This window comes from Sylvia atricapilla, chromosome 2 (genome assembly GCF_009819655.1).
Source record: "Sylvia atricapilla isolate bSylAtr1 chromosome 2, bSylAtr1.pri, whole genome shotgun sequence".
NCBI lineage: Eukaryota > Metazoa > Chordata > Aves > Passeriformes > Sylviidae > Sylvia > Sylvia atricapilla.
Genome location: NC_089141.1, coordinates 45,952,273 through 45,967,577, shown reverse-complemented (window position 1 = coordinate 45,967,577; position 15,305 = coordinate 45,952,273). Strand labels below are relative to the sequence as shown.

The following is a 15,305-nucleotide window of genomic DNA, read 5'->3' as shown; positions in this document are numbered from 1 at the left end:
GGAAACTGGCAGTTTAAATCACTGACTGTCAGTGCTAATGAATGTTCTCACAGGCAATTCAATACAGAAGAAAAAGCATCATCTGTAAGTCACTGCAGTCATACTGCTTTAGCATAACTCTATGCATCATCCTCACTGTGATAAAAGTAATAATCTCATCACAATGGGCTGAAGCAGTAGAACTCAATATAATATCCACAATTTTCCATTAAAAAGTAATACCTAGAGATACAAGGACAAAATGCAGTCTGATACTTCCAAAAGCTTTTCAAACCTTCGAGCAGTTGAGGGAGGAATAGTTGGCATGTGTTTTTCAGACTCAGAAATGTTCTGCCTCTGTGTATAGTAAAGGCAGGTGTCCTTCAATCAGAGGAATGCCAGAGCTTCATTCTCCTTCACTGTGCGTGTTCGGTCACAGTTGCTTCCTGGGTTAAGCTGCTGTGAGGTAATACCAACCAAGAGAAAAAAGGCCATTTTTTGGTGGAAAGTCTGGGATGGCAGAAGCGGTTTTTAACCACATTAGCCTTCTGTGGTAGACATTGTGGATTCCCTTCTGGGCTGAGTAAGTGTTGAGAAAACAGATGCAGGAATCTTGATGCTGAGCTCTGTGTCCACACTTCAAAAAATTATATATAGAACCTGGAAGAAATTCAAAAAGAGTGACAAAGTATGGATGGAGCTGGGCCCACCCTTTATATTTAGAAATTTGTAGAGGTCAGCTTACTGAATTTGGCAAAACAGGATGATTTTTTTCTAAGGGCTGTAATTATCTATCTGGTATTACAGATCCTCTTTCATCTCACAGAAGATCCAGAAAGGTAGTTTATAAAAATTATAGCTAGGAATATTATGTAGTGTGTTAGCAGACAGGTAGTTGGCCACTGAGAAAATTTAACGGGGTAGAAGTGCTGTTAGCATTACTTGTAGTGAATTTACCGTAGTGAAGACTTTTTTTTTTTTAAAAAAGTCAAAACCAAATTATTTGCCTCAATAGTGTTTACTCAAGTAGTAGGAAAAGTAATAGACTCTTTCTACTAAAGAATGATTTTGGGAAACCAGAAGATCTATGTCATTTCGGGGCTCAACAGGAGTTTGGGAGTAGCTATGGATTCTCCCAGCAGAAGGCAAAAGCAGTGCAAATGTTCAGTCAGTGTTTATGTGAAAAATGTAGATAACTGGTCCTTATTTATTACTGCCTCACCCTCTCATGCTTGTCTCTGAACTCCAGCAATCAAGCAGACTTAAAAAATTTATTATTTGCACGGAACTTATTTTTAAGATTTTTAGAAAAGCCAAACAATTCCAAACAGTGGAATTCTGAAGCCCCGCAATTTCCTTTCATCACCATCCCAGCTCTGCCTGTAACTCCAGCCAAACCATGTTTTACAGAACAAGTAAAATGGCAACTGAAAGACAGAAAATTAAGCTACCAAGTTGTAACTGGGAGCACATTACACTGATGAAGTCCGTGTCCATGCCTCATGTCTCTGCTTCATAACAGAATGACACGTCACATGTTTCTGGATAACTTTCCTCTTTTGCTTAGTGCTCAAGCCACTAGACCATGGTTTTCCATCACCCTAAAAGTATAACTCTTATTATTACAATGGTTTTTATATTTCTAAGGGCACATTAGGTGTTTTCGGACCCTGGCCTTTCAAGGTCTTATCTTTCAAATCATATAACTTGGAGAAAATGTTTAGTGTGCTGGACCTCTTAAGATGGTGATAGAATATAACATAAATAAAATGGACATATTATTATTTAATAATAGAAAGATTAATTAAGTCCAAGAACAGAAAATAGTACAAAAGAGGATGGATAAACATCCTTTTTATTGTTGTTCTGTCTTACCTGATATGTATGTGGGAAAATTAAAGAAATCAAATTAGTTTAGTGCCAAATGGAGCTACCTTTTCCCACAGAATTATCCAAATGCCTGAGGCATGCCTCACCTATTCCCTTTGCAGTCTGGCTCTCCTACAGGCTGCTTATCTCCTTCTGTGAAACACATTGTGTCTTGCTTCATGTCTTGTAGCTTACCATTACATCACCAGCGAGAGATAAATCAATCTGAAGGACACATTGAAATATTTTTGGTCATGATGGCTTTGATGATATAAGGGTCACCCAAGGAGCTTGTTTCCTGTTATTCTTCTATCCTTTGCAAAACTGTACATGGTGACATCTCCTTTAAATAGCCCCAGAGATGCCCATCACTGAATGAATGGAAAGAGTGGATCATGGGGCTGCCAATGGTGACTTAGGAAAAAGAGAAGGCAAGCTTTAACTGAGTTCTTGAGTCCATGAAAACTAAACCTCTTCTTTCTTTTGCAGACTGCTAGCACTCTCGTTGTAGCTGAAGCTAAATCCTCAGGAATCTACAGCTGTGTGGCATCCAATAAAGTGGGAAAATCGGAAAGAAATGTCAGTTTTATTGTAACAGGTAAGATCTACTTCTCTGTAGAGTAAAACATGTTTCCTGATCCTGGAATTATAGCAGTTGGGTTGTGGCTTTTTAATATACCACAGTTTCAGAATTGCTGTAACATATGCACTTGTAAGCTCATACCATGCTTTTGGGTGATGCTGGTAGGTTTCACAGCAGCTGGTTTGGATTTCTAGGGACAGCAAATTGGTGAATGACTCATTCCTCCCTCAAATATCCAGCATGACACAAATTACTCACAAATACAGCCGTGAGTAATTCCCCATTTTGGTTCATCTCTGCAGTCATTTCATGCATGAAATTTTAATGTATTTTCACCCACCAAGTAAGCCAGTTTCACGTATGACATTGATGTGTCTACAGCCTCACTCTGTTGCCCACCAGGATATCTCACAACACAGTGTCTAGAACAGTCCCAGAGTCTGCAGGCAGCACAGTGCTAGAGATATCTGGAGTATCTCACAGATCTCACAGATCTCGGGGACAATGGCAGCCTATAGGTGGAAAAGTGTCAGGATGCAGACTACAGAGTTTTGTTTCCTCTTCTGAGAAAGCCTGGAATGCCATTTGCTCCATGGCACTGAGAACTCTTATCATGTTATCTTCACGTATGAGTATGCTTTCTGTTATTTCTGCATTACGAGATGTGTTTAGAGTTTTCACAAACAGATGACTTAATGTTTTACTTCAGGAATTACTGAAAAAAGCCCCCAATGTGTTTTTGGGAATAACTGCTGGCTTATTCAGCAACACATAGTCTGCACATGCAATTCCAAAGGATTTTTTTCTGTCAAAAGTTTTGTTTTGTTTATAAAGAGGTAGTTTTTTAAGCTTAGGCTGTTGGCAGTTTTCAGGGTAGATCATTAAAGAAATGTAATTCATTTGAAAATATGAGAAAAAGCAAAAAGGCTAAAATATTTATATGTTTTAATCCCCAAAACATAATCTCTGGGGGTTTTATGTTGTCATTCTCTTGCTTATAATTCTGATGAGTGATTTTAGTGAAACTCATTCTATTTCTATTCTGAGAGATATCAAAAGATAATAGACACACACTCACTAGATCTGGTAAAAAAAAAAAAAAAAAATAAAAGCCACTTCAAACACTTCAAAAAATATTCCTTGTCCCAAACTCTGTATTTTTTAAATATTCTGACTAGCTGAATCATAGAATACCAAGTTGGAAAGATCCTCAAAAATCATCTCGTCCCACCTGTCTTGGGAAAAGCACAGCATCTTGTCCAGATGGATCTTAAAAGTGTCCAACGTTGGGGAATCTGCCGTTTCCCTGGGAAGATTATTCCAGTGACTGATTGTCCACATCATGAAAACCATCTTGTGCCCAATCAGAATCTCCCCAGGAGTAATTTGTACCCATTAACCCTCATATTTTCCTTGTGTCTCCTTGTAAAATAGGAGTCTCCACCTTCTTTGTCGCCACCCTTTTAAATACTGGAACATGTTGATAAGGTCTCCCCTAAGCCTTTCCTCAAGGCTGAACAAACCCAGTACTCTCAGTCTCTCCTCATATGGCAGACTTCCCAGTCCTTTGATCATCTTTGTGGCACCTCCCTGGACCCTTTTCAGACTTTCCACATCTGTTTTGCATAGAGGGGACTCAAACTGAATGCAGTTTTCTGGATGTGGCCTGAGAAGTCCTGAGTAGAGTATAATGATTTCTTTATCTCTGCTGGTGATGCCCTTGCTGGTGCCACCCATCAGCCTGTTGACTTTTTTTGCCACAGCAGCACCCTGTTCATTCATGCTGAGTTTGTTGTCTGCCACAGGTCCCTTTCCACAGAGCTGGTCCCCAGCTGAGTAAGATCTGTTGATCCAGATGAACTGGTTTTGTGCTTCCAGGAGAGTGCCCTTTCCTCTAACTGTTAAAAGAGAAGAAAAGATAGCTTGGGCACCAAAATCTTTCTCTGGCATCTCCAGGATTTTGTAGCCTTCCTTGAATCAGCCCAGATTCCATCTGGCTTCCATCCAGCTTACTGTAATCACTCCTGCCCACACTGCAGAGCAGCAATGATGTAGTAGTCAGTGCTCTTGACAAGTTGTGGCGCTGTCTCACCAAGATTTCAGGCCTTAGCTACCAGAAGACAGCATAACCCCCTGTCATGCCAGCACGTGGTCACCACTGCAAGCACTTGTCATTTCTTTTTTAGGTATCCACTGTTGTGCTGCTCATACAGTTTCACCTGGCAGGCTTTGTTTGTGGGTGTCTACAGCTGTTAAAGCTCCATGTCATAACACACTTTCACATTTAGAAAGTGCCAATTATCTATAAATACAGAAAAATGGTAAGAAGCATGAGAAGTATACACAGATAAGTGACACATAGGCAGGTTGTTTGTTTAAGTTCAGAAACAAGAAAAATATCTCTGTGTTCTATTAATGGAAGTGACAAGAACATTTGCCACCTTGAAGATGACTCCTGTCTCCACTCTCAGTTTTGCTTTCATCCCTATCCTCACATTGTGTGTGTTAGGACAGAAAGCTGAACACCACATAGTTATCCATAAATTAACATGGCAATGATAGTTTCATCTTTGTGTGGGTACTTCACATGAAACTTTGAGAAGTCACTGAGAATCACTCACTGAGAATGCTGCTCTTTCAATGTGCAATATGCTGAATTTGGCCTTCTATAACTCTTACTCCTCAGTTTTTGCAATATAACATGGAAGATCCTGAAACCAAATGAAGCTGTACTTTGATGGACTTATTCACTGTGTCCAAATCTCCCTTTCAAAGTTTTGATGGTAGTTTCAAGTATTTTAGTGCAGTGACATGAAGGAGATTTTTTTCCTACTTAGACCTAACATTCTCACATCTTAACCAAGGATGGAAGGAAATCCTTCTCCTTGATACTAAAGCTTGCATGAGAACATGCAGAATTTTATGGCTTTCCTTTGAAGAATCTTATATTGGCTGATGTTCAGAAAGAGGAGTGTCAACTTTATGATGGCTTGGAAATTTTTAACGTCTTGACTGGTGGCAAATATTCTTCATAGGGTAGTAAAGTTGAAATGTATTTCTCCTGTGAGTTTCTGGAGCTGAGCACTTCAGTTGTGTGACATGGAAAGTCCTGATCATCCTCTGACACTCAGTTGCATTGATTTAAAGCAGTGTATCCAATACTGTTTTTCGTCCCTAAAAAAATCCAATTATACTCACCATAATTCTCCTCCATCAGGCTGAGACCAAACTGGTGTGGCTGGGTACAGCCTGTGTTTCACATCAAGAAACAAACTTGTCCAGAATGTGCTGGAAAATGCACTGAGGGAGTAAAAACCTGAGAGCTGTAAATGCTGATGGATGTGAACAGGACACCGCAAAGTATTTCCTTCTGATGAGTCCAAAACCAATACTTCAGGTTTTGTGTGACAGCTTAGGGCTAGTTTATCTTATGTTGTTGAGTCTGCTGGCGCCATTTGAAGTCAGCCTGAGCTGCACGAAAGTGTCTAAAAGTAAGAAAAGTGTCTCAGCAGGAGGGGATGATTCCTTGTAGGAAAAGGAGCTGCTGTCCTCTGTAGAAGGGGCATGCCAGAAGTGACTCCAAAGAGCAGATGGAGACAAAGCCTATTCTTAACAGGAAGATCCCTTTCCTTGAAGGCAATCTCCCTCAGCCCTTGTCCTGGGGATGAGAAAATGCACGTACTCCGGTGAAGTGGCTGCAGTGCTGTGAAGGGTGCCTTTCTTGTAGGCAGAAACCATGAGGAAGGTGGTGGAAGGCAGAACGTGTCCCAGCAGTCCTAGTCTAGAGCTGACAAGTCCCACTCCTTCAGGGAAAGGTAAACATGAGGAAATTAATGCCAGCAGAGGGAACCTAGGAAGAACAAGTGCTTTCTTTGATTACTGTAAATATCATTGTTTCTGGCCTCAAAGTGAAACCTGCCAATCTTTTTGTAGGAAGTTTGAGAGTGATATACATGATTTTCTACACTGTGCCTAGGTGTATAAAACTGTATGACATGAAGACCATGGGCTTTGGAGTAGCTTTCCTATGGCTTCTGTCAGAAAAAAGGCATTTTTGGTGTGTTGTCACTGACTTAGCTCTGAAAGCAAATCATTGTTCAAGACTCAAAAGTAACTGTGAAGCTTATATGAAAGCAATGTAGAAAGGCGATTTCTGAAAACTCTCCTGCTCACTGGTATGGAAGCAGTCTTTGTAACAACACCTTTATGCCAAATTTAATTGTATTAGCACCCTTTCCTCCAGCCTGCCCCTTTCCCTACATTTTGGGCTGTTTTGCTGGCACACAGCAGGCCGATGGGTGTGTTTGCAATTACAGAGGGTGAAACAGGAACAGCTCTGCCTTATCTCCCTGGTTTCCCAATGTCACTAAGCGCATTTTATTTTGAGATTCCTGATGGTGCTTGGCAAAGATAAACAAAATCTTCCATCAGGAAACCTGGGAGCTATTTCCACAGGAAGCTTCAAATCACTAAAGTAAATAAAACCCTTTTACATTATTCCCAGCCACGTTATTTAGCTAGCCTGAGCCTGTAACAATTGGTGAGAGGTGTCATATATTAGGAGGCTCTTAGCCTTTAAACAAATTATTCTTTTGGAATCCTGTGCATTTTGCTTCAGTCCCTAGATTTATTCAGAAAATAGTCTTCTCAGAGGGCACATTGAGGAAGAGCTCCAGACTTGATAACATAAAAGTAGTTTGTAACTATATTATTCTGTTGGCATGCTATCCTTTTAAGCTAAAAATAGCTCATTTGCCTCAGTCCCCAGGGATCTTTAGTTTCATCTTAAGAGCTTTGCTTGGCTCTTCTTAGCTTTTACTGAGTACTGGCATCTTCAAAAGCGAAAATTACCACTATTTCTAACCAATACCCTGGCTTTTCCAACACACATCAGAACAATTTGAAATGTACTGTGAGTAAGATGCAGCACCTTCTTTCTTCCAAGTACTTATCCATATTCAGAATGTTGGCCATTTGATTTTTTTAGATGTGTCTTAATGTAGTACTTCTTAACAAAATCAAGTAGAAGATTCACTTCATCTAACTTAAACCTTAGAGTAAGGTATCTAAGCCAAACCTGATCATGTAGGATCTTTTCATAATTAGGCATGAGGGACCAGGATCTCTGGAATTTGACTCATCTTTAAGGGATAGTTTGCACTGCCCTCTGGAGAAGCCTGTTTCACCCATGAACTTTTTCCCACATACGGAACTCAGAGCATCTATATTCAAGTAGATGTCTACATTTTGGCAGCTGAGGCTAAACATGATGTATTCCATGTATGGAGATGTTTCATCTTAATAGCACTTCCAGTCAACATGTTCTTAATTGAGATTAGAATTTGACACCACACACTCTTACATATCAAACAGGATCCTGACAGTAGTCACTCATAGACGAGTTCATGGAATTTGAAAATTTTCTTATAGTTTTGTTTGCCAGAGAGAGAAAAGTGGTATCCCAACGGAATGTAAGTGGAACAATTTAACCCTCAGGCTTTAAAACCCAGTCTAACATTTTAGTGTCACTGCCTCCACTAGGTTGATCTTTGGACTGCACACCTCAACTACAGGTGATGCCAGGGACACACTCTGCTCCCACTGCAGGAGCAAGATGAGTTCAACCAGCAGAAATCAGGCCTCTCCCTGAAAAGCCTGAAATTTCTGTCCAGGACTAGCAGGAGCTCATTGACCCTCTGTTTAACACTCAGGGCTAGAGGTGGAAAAGAGGATGTTCAGGGCAACAACTGATGCCAAGCTTCTGATAGGCAGAGAGCAGTGAGCAGGTTATGCTCATGATTCCCCTGGGAGGCAAGGCAGCTCAGTTTGCAATGTGGAGATTTAGGGAAGAATTTTCTGATGGATTGGTCAGTCAATGAGAGAAGTTATGTGGGATATTATTCACTTGAGAGGTACTTTTTACACAGTCCTGCTGAAATGACATTAAACCTGTAGCCACACTGGTAAGAATGAACAGAATGGAAGACAGTGTTGAGCTGTTCATGATCTAAGAAACAAGAAGAGATGGTATAATTCTCCCTTATGAAAGAAGAAGCCATTCTTGGGATTTCAAGTCAAGTTTACAGCCAAGTACCGTAGCAATTAGTAGTGAAAGAACAATTGAAATGGCAGAGAAGGAAATGAGTTTATCAGAATATTGGCTGCAAATAAACCAAGAGAAGTTGCATTCTCAGAGTAAAACTTGGAAGTGCTTTCTCTCAGGAACTTACTTCTACTTTCACTGAGGTCAGTGGTGTGAGTGCCTCACCAGAGGGATGAGCCCCAGGTGGGGGCAGCTGAGAGGCAGCTCATCCCACCACAGCTCTGCACCACTCCCCAGGGGGAGGAAGCTGCACGTGACATTAAATAAACTGCAAACAGTCCTCCTTTTCAAGTAGGACTTTCTACCTTGTTGGCTAAATTACTCCATCTGCTATGAAGTGAAAACTTAACCCATGTCTACACTTAGTAAATTGTTAGTGCAATGATCCTTGGTTTCTCTCAGGTGAAAATATCTTTCACCTGTGTTAATGCCACCTAAACAAAATATCTTCATCCTAGTGCTGCCCACACACAGCTGGCCACCCAGGGCAGAGGGTACTGCTTCTGCTTACCTCTTGGGTGGCTGGTAGGCTTTAAATGCAGGGAGGGTAAACACCTCTGTTCAAAGGGAAATCTCAGGCATGTGATCACAGATGTTGTAATTTCTCAGGACTTGACGCATTTTAAAGAAATAGACATATTTTATCTGAATACTTGTGAATAACAAGAAAACAGTATAACCAAGCATGATGAAATGCAGTATTTTTATACTGCCCTCTTGAGATTCCTTTTTTCTTATTCAGTTCATAAGCTGGAGCTGTGATCAGAATACTCCTCATTTTTCATAGTCCCACTGTGCTGTCTGTAAAGAATTCTGCTTTTGGTACCTTGCCTCAGTCTGTCTTAACTTGGCACAATATTTATACAAACTCATTACTTCCAAGAGTAACTTCAGTTTATACCAACTGACGTCTGAGGCCAAGTGTATCATAGCTCCAAGACAAATTACAAGAATAGCTGGAGCTGAGTGTATGAAAGGAAAGATTACACGCCTGAGCAGGAAGACAGCGACATTGATTAGTTCAAAGACTTCCTGATAAAGGGGAAAATATATGCTGTGGTAATTTTGGCTCATTAGTTTAAAGTAAACTAAAAAGTGTTCTTGATTTTTGACAGATGTACCAAGTGGATTCCATATTAGTTTGGAAAAAGTGCCCATCGAAGGAGAGAACTTGGTATTGTCCTGTTCGGCCAACAAATTCCTGTACAAAGACATTGCTTGGATTTTACCCAGGACAGTCAACAACCAAACGAAAGCCAAGAAGTCTCACAACAGGGAGTACTCCATCACCCTCACTCTGACCATCAAAAACGTTTCCCTGGCAGACTCAGGCACCTATGCCTGCCGAGCAAGGAACATATACACGGGGAAAGAAGTGCTTCAAACGAAAGACGTTACAATCAGAGGTGAGCACTGCAACAAAAAGGCTGTTTACTCTCGGATCCTCAAATATAAAAGCACAAGGAATGATTGTACAACACACAGCAATGTAAAACATTAAAGGACTCATTAAACAGTAAGAGATGTCTCATATCATCTTGATTTTTTATTACTGTTGCTACCTTTCAAGCCCTGAGGTGGTGCTCATTTCCCTATGGGTTGGAAATAGGAGGAATAGCAAACAAAATCCTAACGCGTGAGCTTCCAGTTGAGTTCAGACGGGTGTTTTCTGCTTTGGAAAGGCACATGGAAGCTGGGGTTTGGAAGATCCCCTGTGCTACATTTTACGTGTTGTTATCTTTTCTCTTGCTGTCTCCTACTGAGCAATAAGGAAAACTTGGATCGATCTTTTCTTCCGCTTTGATATCGGCCTCATCAAAAGTGTCAAAGCTGAATAAACTGATTAACTTTAAAAACTGCTGTTTTCAGTCAACAATGGACATTTAATAAGCTAACTTGAATGTGCAGAATGAGCACAATTCAGTTTGAGATTGACTGGACTACATATTTTTTATTTTAATCTGATCTTGATGGACTTATAAATATTACCTGCTGAGCAAGTTCTAATACTTATTTATTTGAAATTATTTTCTACACTAAAGTACATTAATCTTAAAAAAGTATCTTCTAAAAGAAGTATGCAGGGAAGAAATAAAAATGTTGATATAATGCACAGACCTATCATATCATTTATAATAATGATGATTTTACAACTGACAGACATGAACCATGTTTCTCCAAATAAATCCAGGTAGACTTCCAGTTGCTGTGTTGGTGAATTTTTAAAGTCAGTTCTGCACTAATGTAAAAAACTACTGATAAAAGTGTGGGTGTTGCTTGTGGCCTGAAGATTTAGGATTTTGTAATGTTGTAATTATTTTATTAAATGAGGAATGTTACACTAACATGACTGACAAGGTTTTAGCCAGCACGGTTAGTTAATACATTTTTAAAATACGAATCAAAACTGAAGCCATTAAAAATATTCATTGCTTTTGGTATGCAAATGACAATTGGATTTATTATGGGGATTAAGCATCAGCAAAACTGCTGAAGGACAATTAAGGGCAACTTAAGAATTCTTTGTGAGCATTTCCCCTTTTCTTTTGTCATGATTTTGCTATGAGATGTTTCTGTGTGCTATAAATTCTGTATAAGAAAGAAGTCACTATTTTTAATAGATCTGATAACTTTATTTTTTTACAATACATAGCTTTTATTATTTTTGGTTACATTTATGATCGATCATTTATATAGCATTTACATAAGCCATAACAAAACAGGCCACAATGACCAAAATAGCTACAGCAAAGGAACAAAGTGGCTGTGCTTTTAAAATAGAGGGTGACAACATGACAGTTTCTTGTGCTTGGGAACTCACCAGACTATTTCCTCCTTTAGGTATGGAGACCGTGTCCCACGGCTAAACTTGCCTTTCACGTGGGAATTGCTTTTGTCAAGTGTGAAAGGGTAAACAATAGCATTTCCCCATAATGCCAGTTTCATGGAGCCTAAAATGCTTAGAAAACAATTGATAACCTGGAAGTTGTCAGAGTAAAGAAAAGAATAATCATTTATATCTTGAAATGTCACCTATAGCCTGCTTGTATACAGTAACTCTTTTGTTCATTATTAGCATGATGGCTCCCAGAAACAATGTGTTCTTGCAAAGGGATCAGGCTCTCTTTTTTTCCTAAAACAAGCCTAAAATGCAAGTGAAGTCGTTGATGACTGCTTGAAAATGGAGCAAGCGCACTCTCTAGCATTTGCAATTCTTCAGAAGAACTACAATACAGAATCCCCTCTTTGACTAGGGCATTTTGTGGAAAGACATTTGATGGTGATGTGGGTGGTGATGACAGGACATTATGAATTTTCCATGGCCTTGGGAGCCGGAGCACGATGATTTGTAGCATCCAGTTGCCAGGCAATATGAGTTTGGGGCAAAAAAAAAACAAAACAAAGAGAGAGAGATGTGGCAATTGGACTGTTCTTCTGTGAAATTGTTGTGCATTGCAATTGTGTATGTCCCTGCTGAGTGGAGGTCCCACCAGCCTGGTCTTGAGCAGCACTCAGAGGACCACGCTGTGCAAGGATGCCATAACATTCCGATGTGGCTGTCCGTGTCAGAGGGCACAGAGAAAGCTCACTGGAAACCTTTGAGGAAAGCAGTTCTTGGTGGCAGGATAAAAACTACTGATGTCGCTTTTGATATCCACAGATGACTGGAGAATATCATGGATTTGGGGAGTTTCTCTGCCTTTTATTGTGTAATATATTATTTAGGAAGAAAGGTGTGAATTGCATTTCTTCTTCTTCTTTTTTTCTTTTTTTAAGTGTTTAAAATAAAGCTTGTATTTATATTTTTGTATGGATTAATAAAAAATAAGTGAACAGAAAACATAATCATAACAAAGGGCAAAAATGGATGGAATGTAAATGTAAACCCAAAAACTAATGAATTGTAATTTTTTCCCTTTATTTGCTTATAAAAATGCAGATTTCCCCTCCCTACCACCCCAGGTCGGACAAGTACTCTGATACCAGTGTCCTCTTCTCCCCTCTGTGACCCTCTTGTCACTTCCCTGGGCCAAATTCTGCCTACAATGAAGTTCCTCAGAATAACTGAGAGCAGAGTTTGGCCAGCAAGGCAGCGTTTCTGGGCAAGGATGAAGGCTGGGGTCAGGTCTGGGGGACTGCCCTGGGTGCTGAGCCCCACACTGTGCTGGTGGCCAGGCTAGCCCCTCAGCTTTGGAGTGAGCAGAGTGGGACATTGGAAACTGTCCCCCTGAACTTCACTGCAAAAATGAATGGGAGGAAACAGGTGGTTTGCAAAAGAGAGTAATCTTCAGGTTGACCAAGTCCTTGAAAAATCAGCTGATTGTAGCAGAGAAATTATTGAAAGTATGTGAATGATGACTTAAGTTTTAAGCAAAAAAGTTTTTCTTAATATTAAATCCCATCTTTTAGTGTATGGCTATAAACAAATTAAAATTAATCACAACTCACAGAACGTGTGATTTGCCTTTGTTGTGTCATCTTGTCCACCTTCATTTTGAATGTCTGGGCCGGGGTGTCTGTCAGGAACTGTTGATAAATGTGGAGTTGTTCTCAGCACGTGTATGTGGACATTCCTCAGACCATGCCGTTTCACAGCATTGTGAAAAACGAGAACTGAGCAAAAATGGAGGCGAGGTATCACGGAGAAGAGGGCAGTCTTCTTGGCTGCAAGACAACTAGAGTTGACTATGTCATTGTGTAGGCATGTGATGAAGAATTTATAGTGTCTCTCATAAGCAGTGCTGTTTGGGAAGAGAGAACAAATTGTCTACCGGGCTGTAAACAACAAATGTCATTGCCTGTGGAAATTACTGGCTTGCAGCTCAGAAAAGCCCAAAAGCCATAGTCATTGCACAGTCATGACTATGGAATTAATTTCAAATGGTAAGGGCATTGCAAAGGTAGTTCACTTAAAAGTGCTTTAGTGCTGTGGGGTCTCATGCACCCCACATAAGATGGTGGTATGTAGGGGTTTAATATTTCTTGAGAGTTTTTATTTATGAATAATTAACAGAATAATTATGAAGATGGAAATGTCTGATGGCTAGTTTTTCTGTAAGGATAAAAAATAATCTTCCAAACACAAAATATCAGAAATTCAGCTGATACTGAACTCAGTGTATTGGCATCTGTTGCAGCTTGAAAGAAAATATTTGCAAATAGTTGGTTTCTGCTTTTTTTTTGTTTCATTTCATATTTGGAATGTGTGTATTACTATGTTAGTTATTGCTGATCCTGACAGTGTCCTTGAAGGGAAAGATTGCAAATAATTGGGGAATTTGAGGGAATCTTCAGAGCATTTCCATATGTGACACTGCTCAGGACCTCCCTGAATTCTCTATCTCTGTTTTAAATGGACCAGAATACCAAAAATAATTATGTGAGGCTTGCAAATGTGAATGAAAGATGTTATCATATAGTGTGCATAAACGTTGTAAATATCTTGACCTTTGTTAGAACAGCCTTTGGCACTGTATGACCTGGGGGAAGGAGTGGCAAAGGATTGAAATGATCATGAGATTGTTTTGTTTCTTTCAGGGATGATTTTAACATGATGTTTGTAGTGTGCTTTTGAAACACTGTCATGTGGTTTGGCCAAGTCTGGTTATGTTCAGCCAAATATGTGAAACAAAAAAGTGGAATTATTTATGAAGACTTTGGTACAATGTCATGGTTACTGGTTTTTGATTATGTGAGTTTACTGAATAGGATTTGTAACTGTACTCTTTAAACTAAGTAAATTATCAATGGCTATCATGGTGTACAGAGCTGCAAAATGCTATCAGCAACACAGAGATACTCTGCTATAAGGGTGTCCTGGCGATTCTTCAAATCTTTGGTGTCACAGTTTGTTTCTTTTGATGACGAAAAACTGAGCTTTCATAGAAAGTCGTTGCTTTCGATATAAAACATGGTTGGCCATGGAACTGAGAAAATCTTTTGAACACATCATTGGGTCCTCTTTGGTCACCATGGCATGCTATTACTGAGTAATGGGAGTTCTCTGCACACACCAAACCCTACTGAGCAAAGTAGAACAGTAAATAAAATCAGTGAAAAATGAACTTGGTAGAACAGCCGTAGCAGTTTCTAACACCAGTAAAATGGGTGTAGGGAAGGTAATTAAAATCCCCACCATTGCAAGAATGTAAAACAAAGGTGTTGTTTTGTCTTATAGCTCAAGAGGCACCAGCCCTGCTGCAGCAGCTTACGGATCAGACAGTGAACGCCAGTAACTCTGCCATGTTGGAGTGCCAGGTTCGTGGTATTCCTGAGCCCCAGATATCCTGGTTTAAAAACCATGAGGAAATACAGCAAGAACCAGGTGAGAGCTTTATGTACTCACCTACATCCTACAGGAGCAGGATTTTTATTTACCTGTCTGCATTAGGTAGCCATTTGCAGAGTCATTGGCATCAGTACCTAGATGTAAGGAAGGCAGTCAGACTGCCTCAGCAACCCAGGTGCTCCAGGTTATTCTGTCTCACTCCAAATCATGAGCCAGGCTGGAGATCTATACACAAGACATGTCTATGGAATTGGTGAAAAAATTTTCATCTTATAAGAGTCATCTCCAGAGAAACATATTCCCCTTCATTTGTTATAGGGGGAGCTGAAGGATCAGGTGTCTTGGCCAGCAGATAATTAGGCAAGAGAAAACCAAGCTCTTGTAATGTGTATAGAAGTACCAGCAGGAGTCTGTGGTCAGGGACTCAAAGTCTATTCATGAGTCAAAAGCTATCCAGGAGACTAAATCCACATCTGGGGTGT

General features: G+C 39.9%; 1 protein-coding gene across 1 annotated transcript in view; it reads left to right on the top strand.

The window, feature by feature from the left end:
- Nucleotides 1-15,305, top strand: part of FLT1 (fms related receptor tyrosine kinase 1) — a 109,267-nt gene that overhangs the window by 58,436 nt on the left and 35,526 nt on the right. The window contains exons 12-14 of the mRNA XM_066313118.1: nt 2,338-2,446; nt 9,650-9,940; nt 14,713-14,859. Of these exons, the coding sequence (XP_066169215.1) occupies nt 2,338-2,446; nt 9,650-9,940; nt 14,713-14,859 (547 nt within the window). The remainder of the gene's footprint in view (nt 1-2,337; nt 2,447-9,649; nt 9,941-14,712; nt 14,860-15,305) is intronic.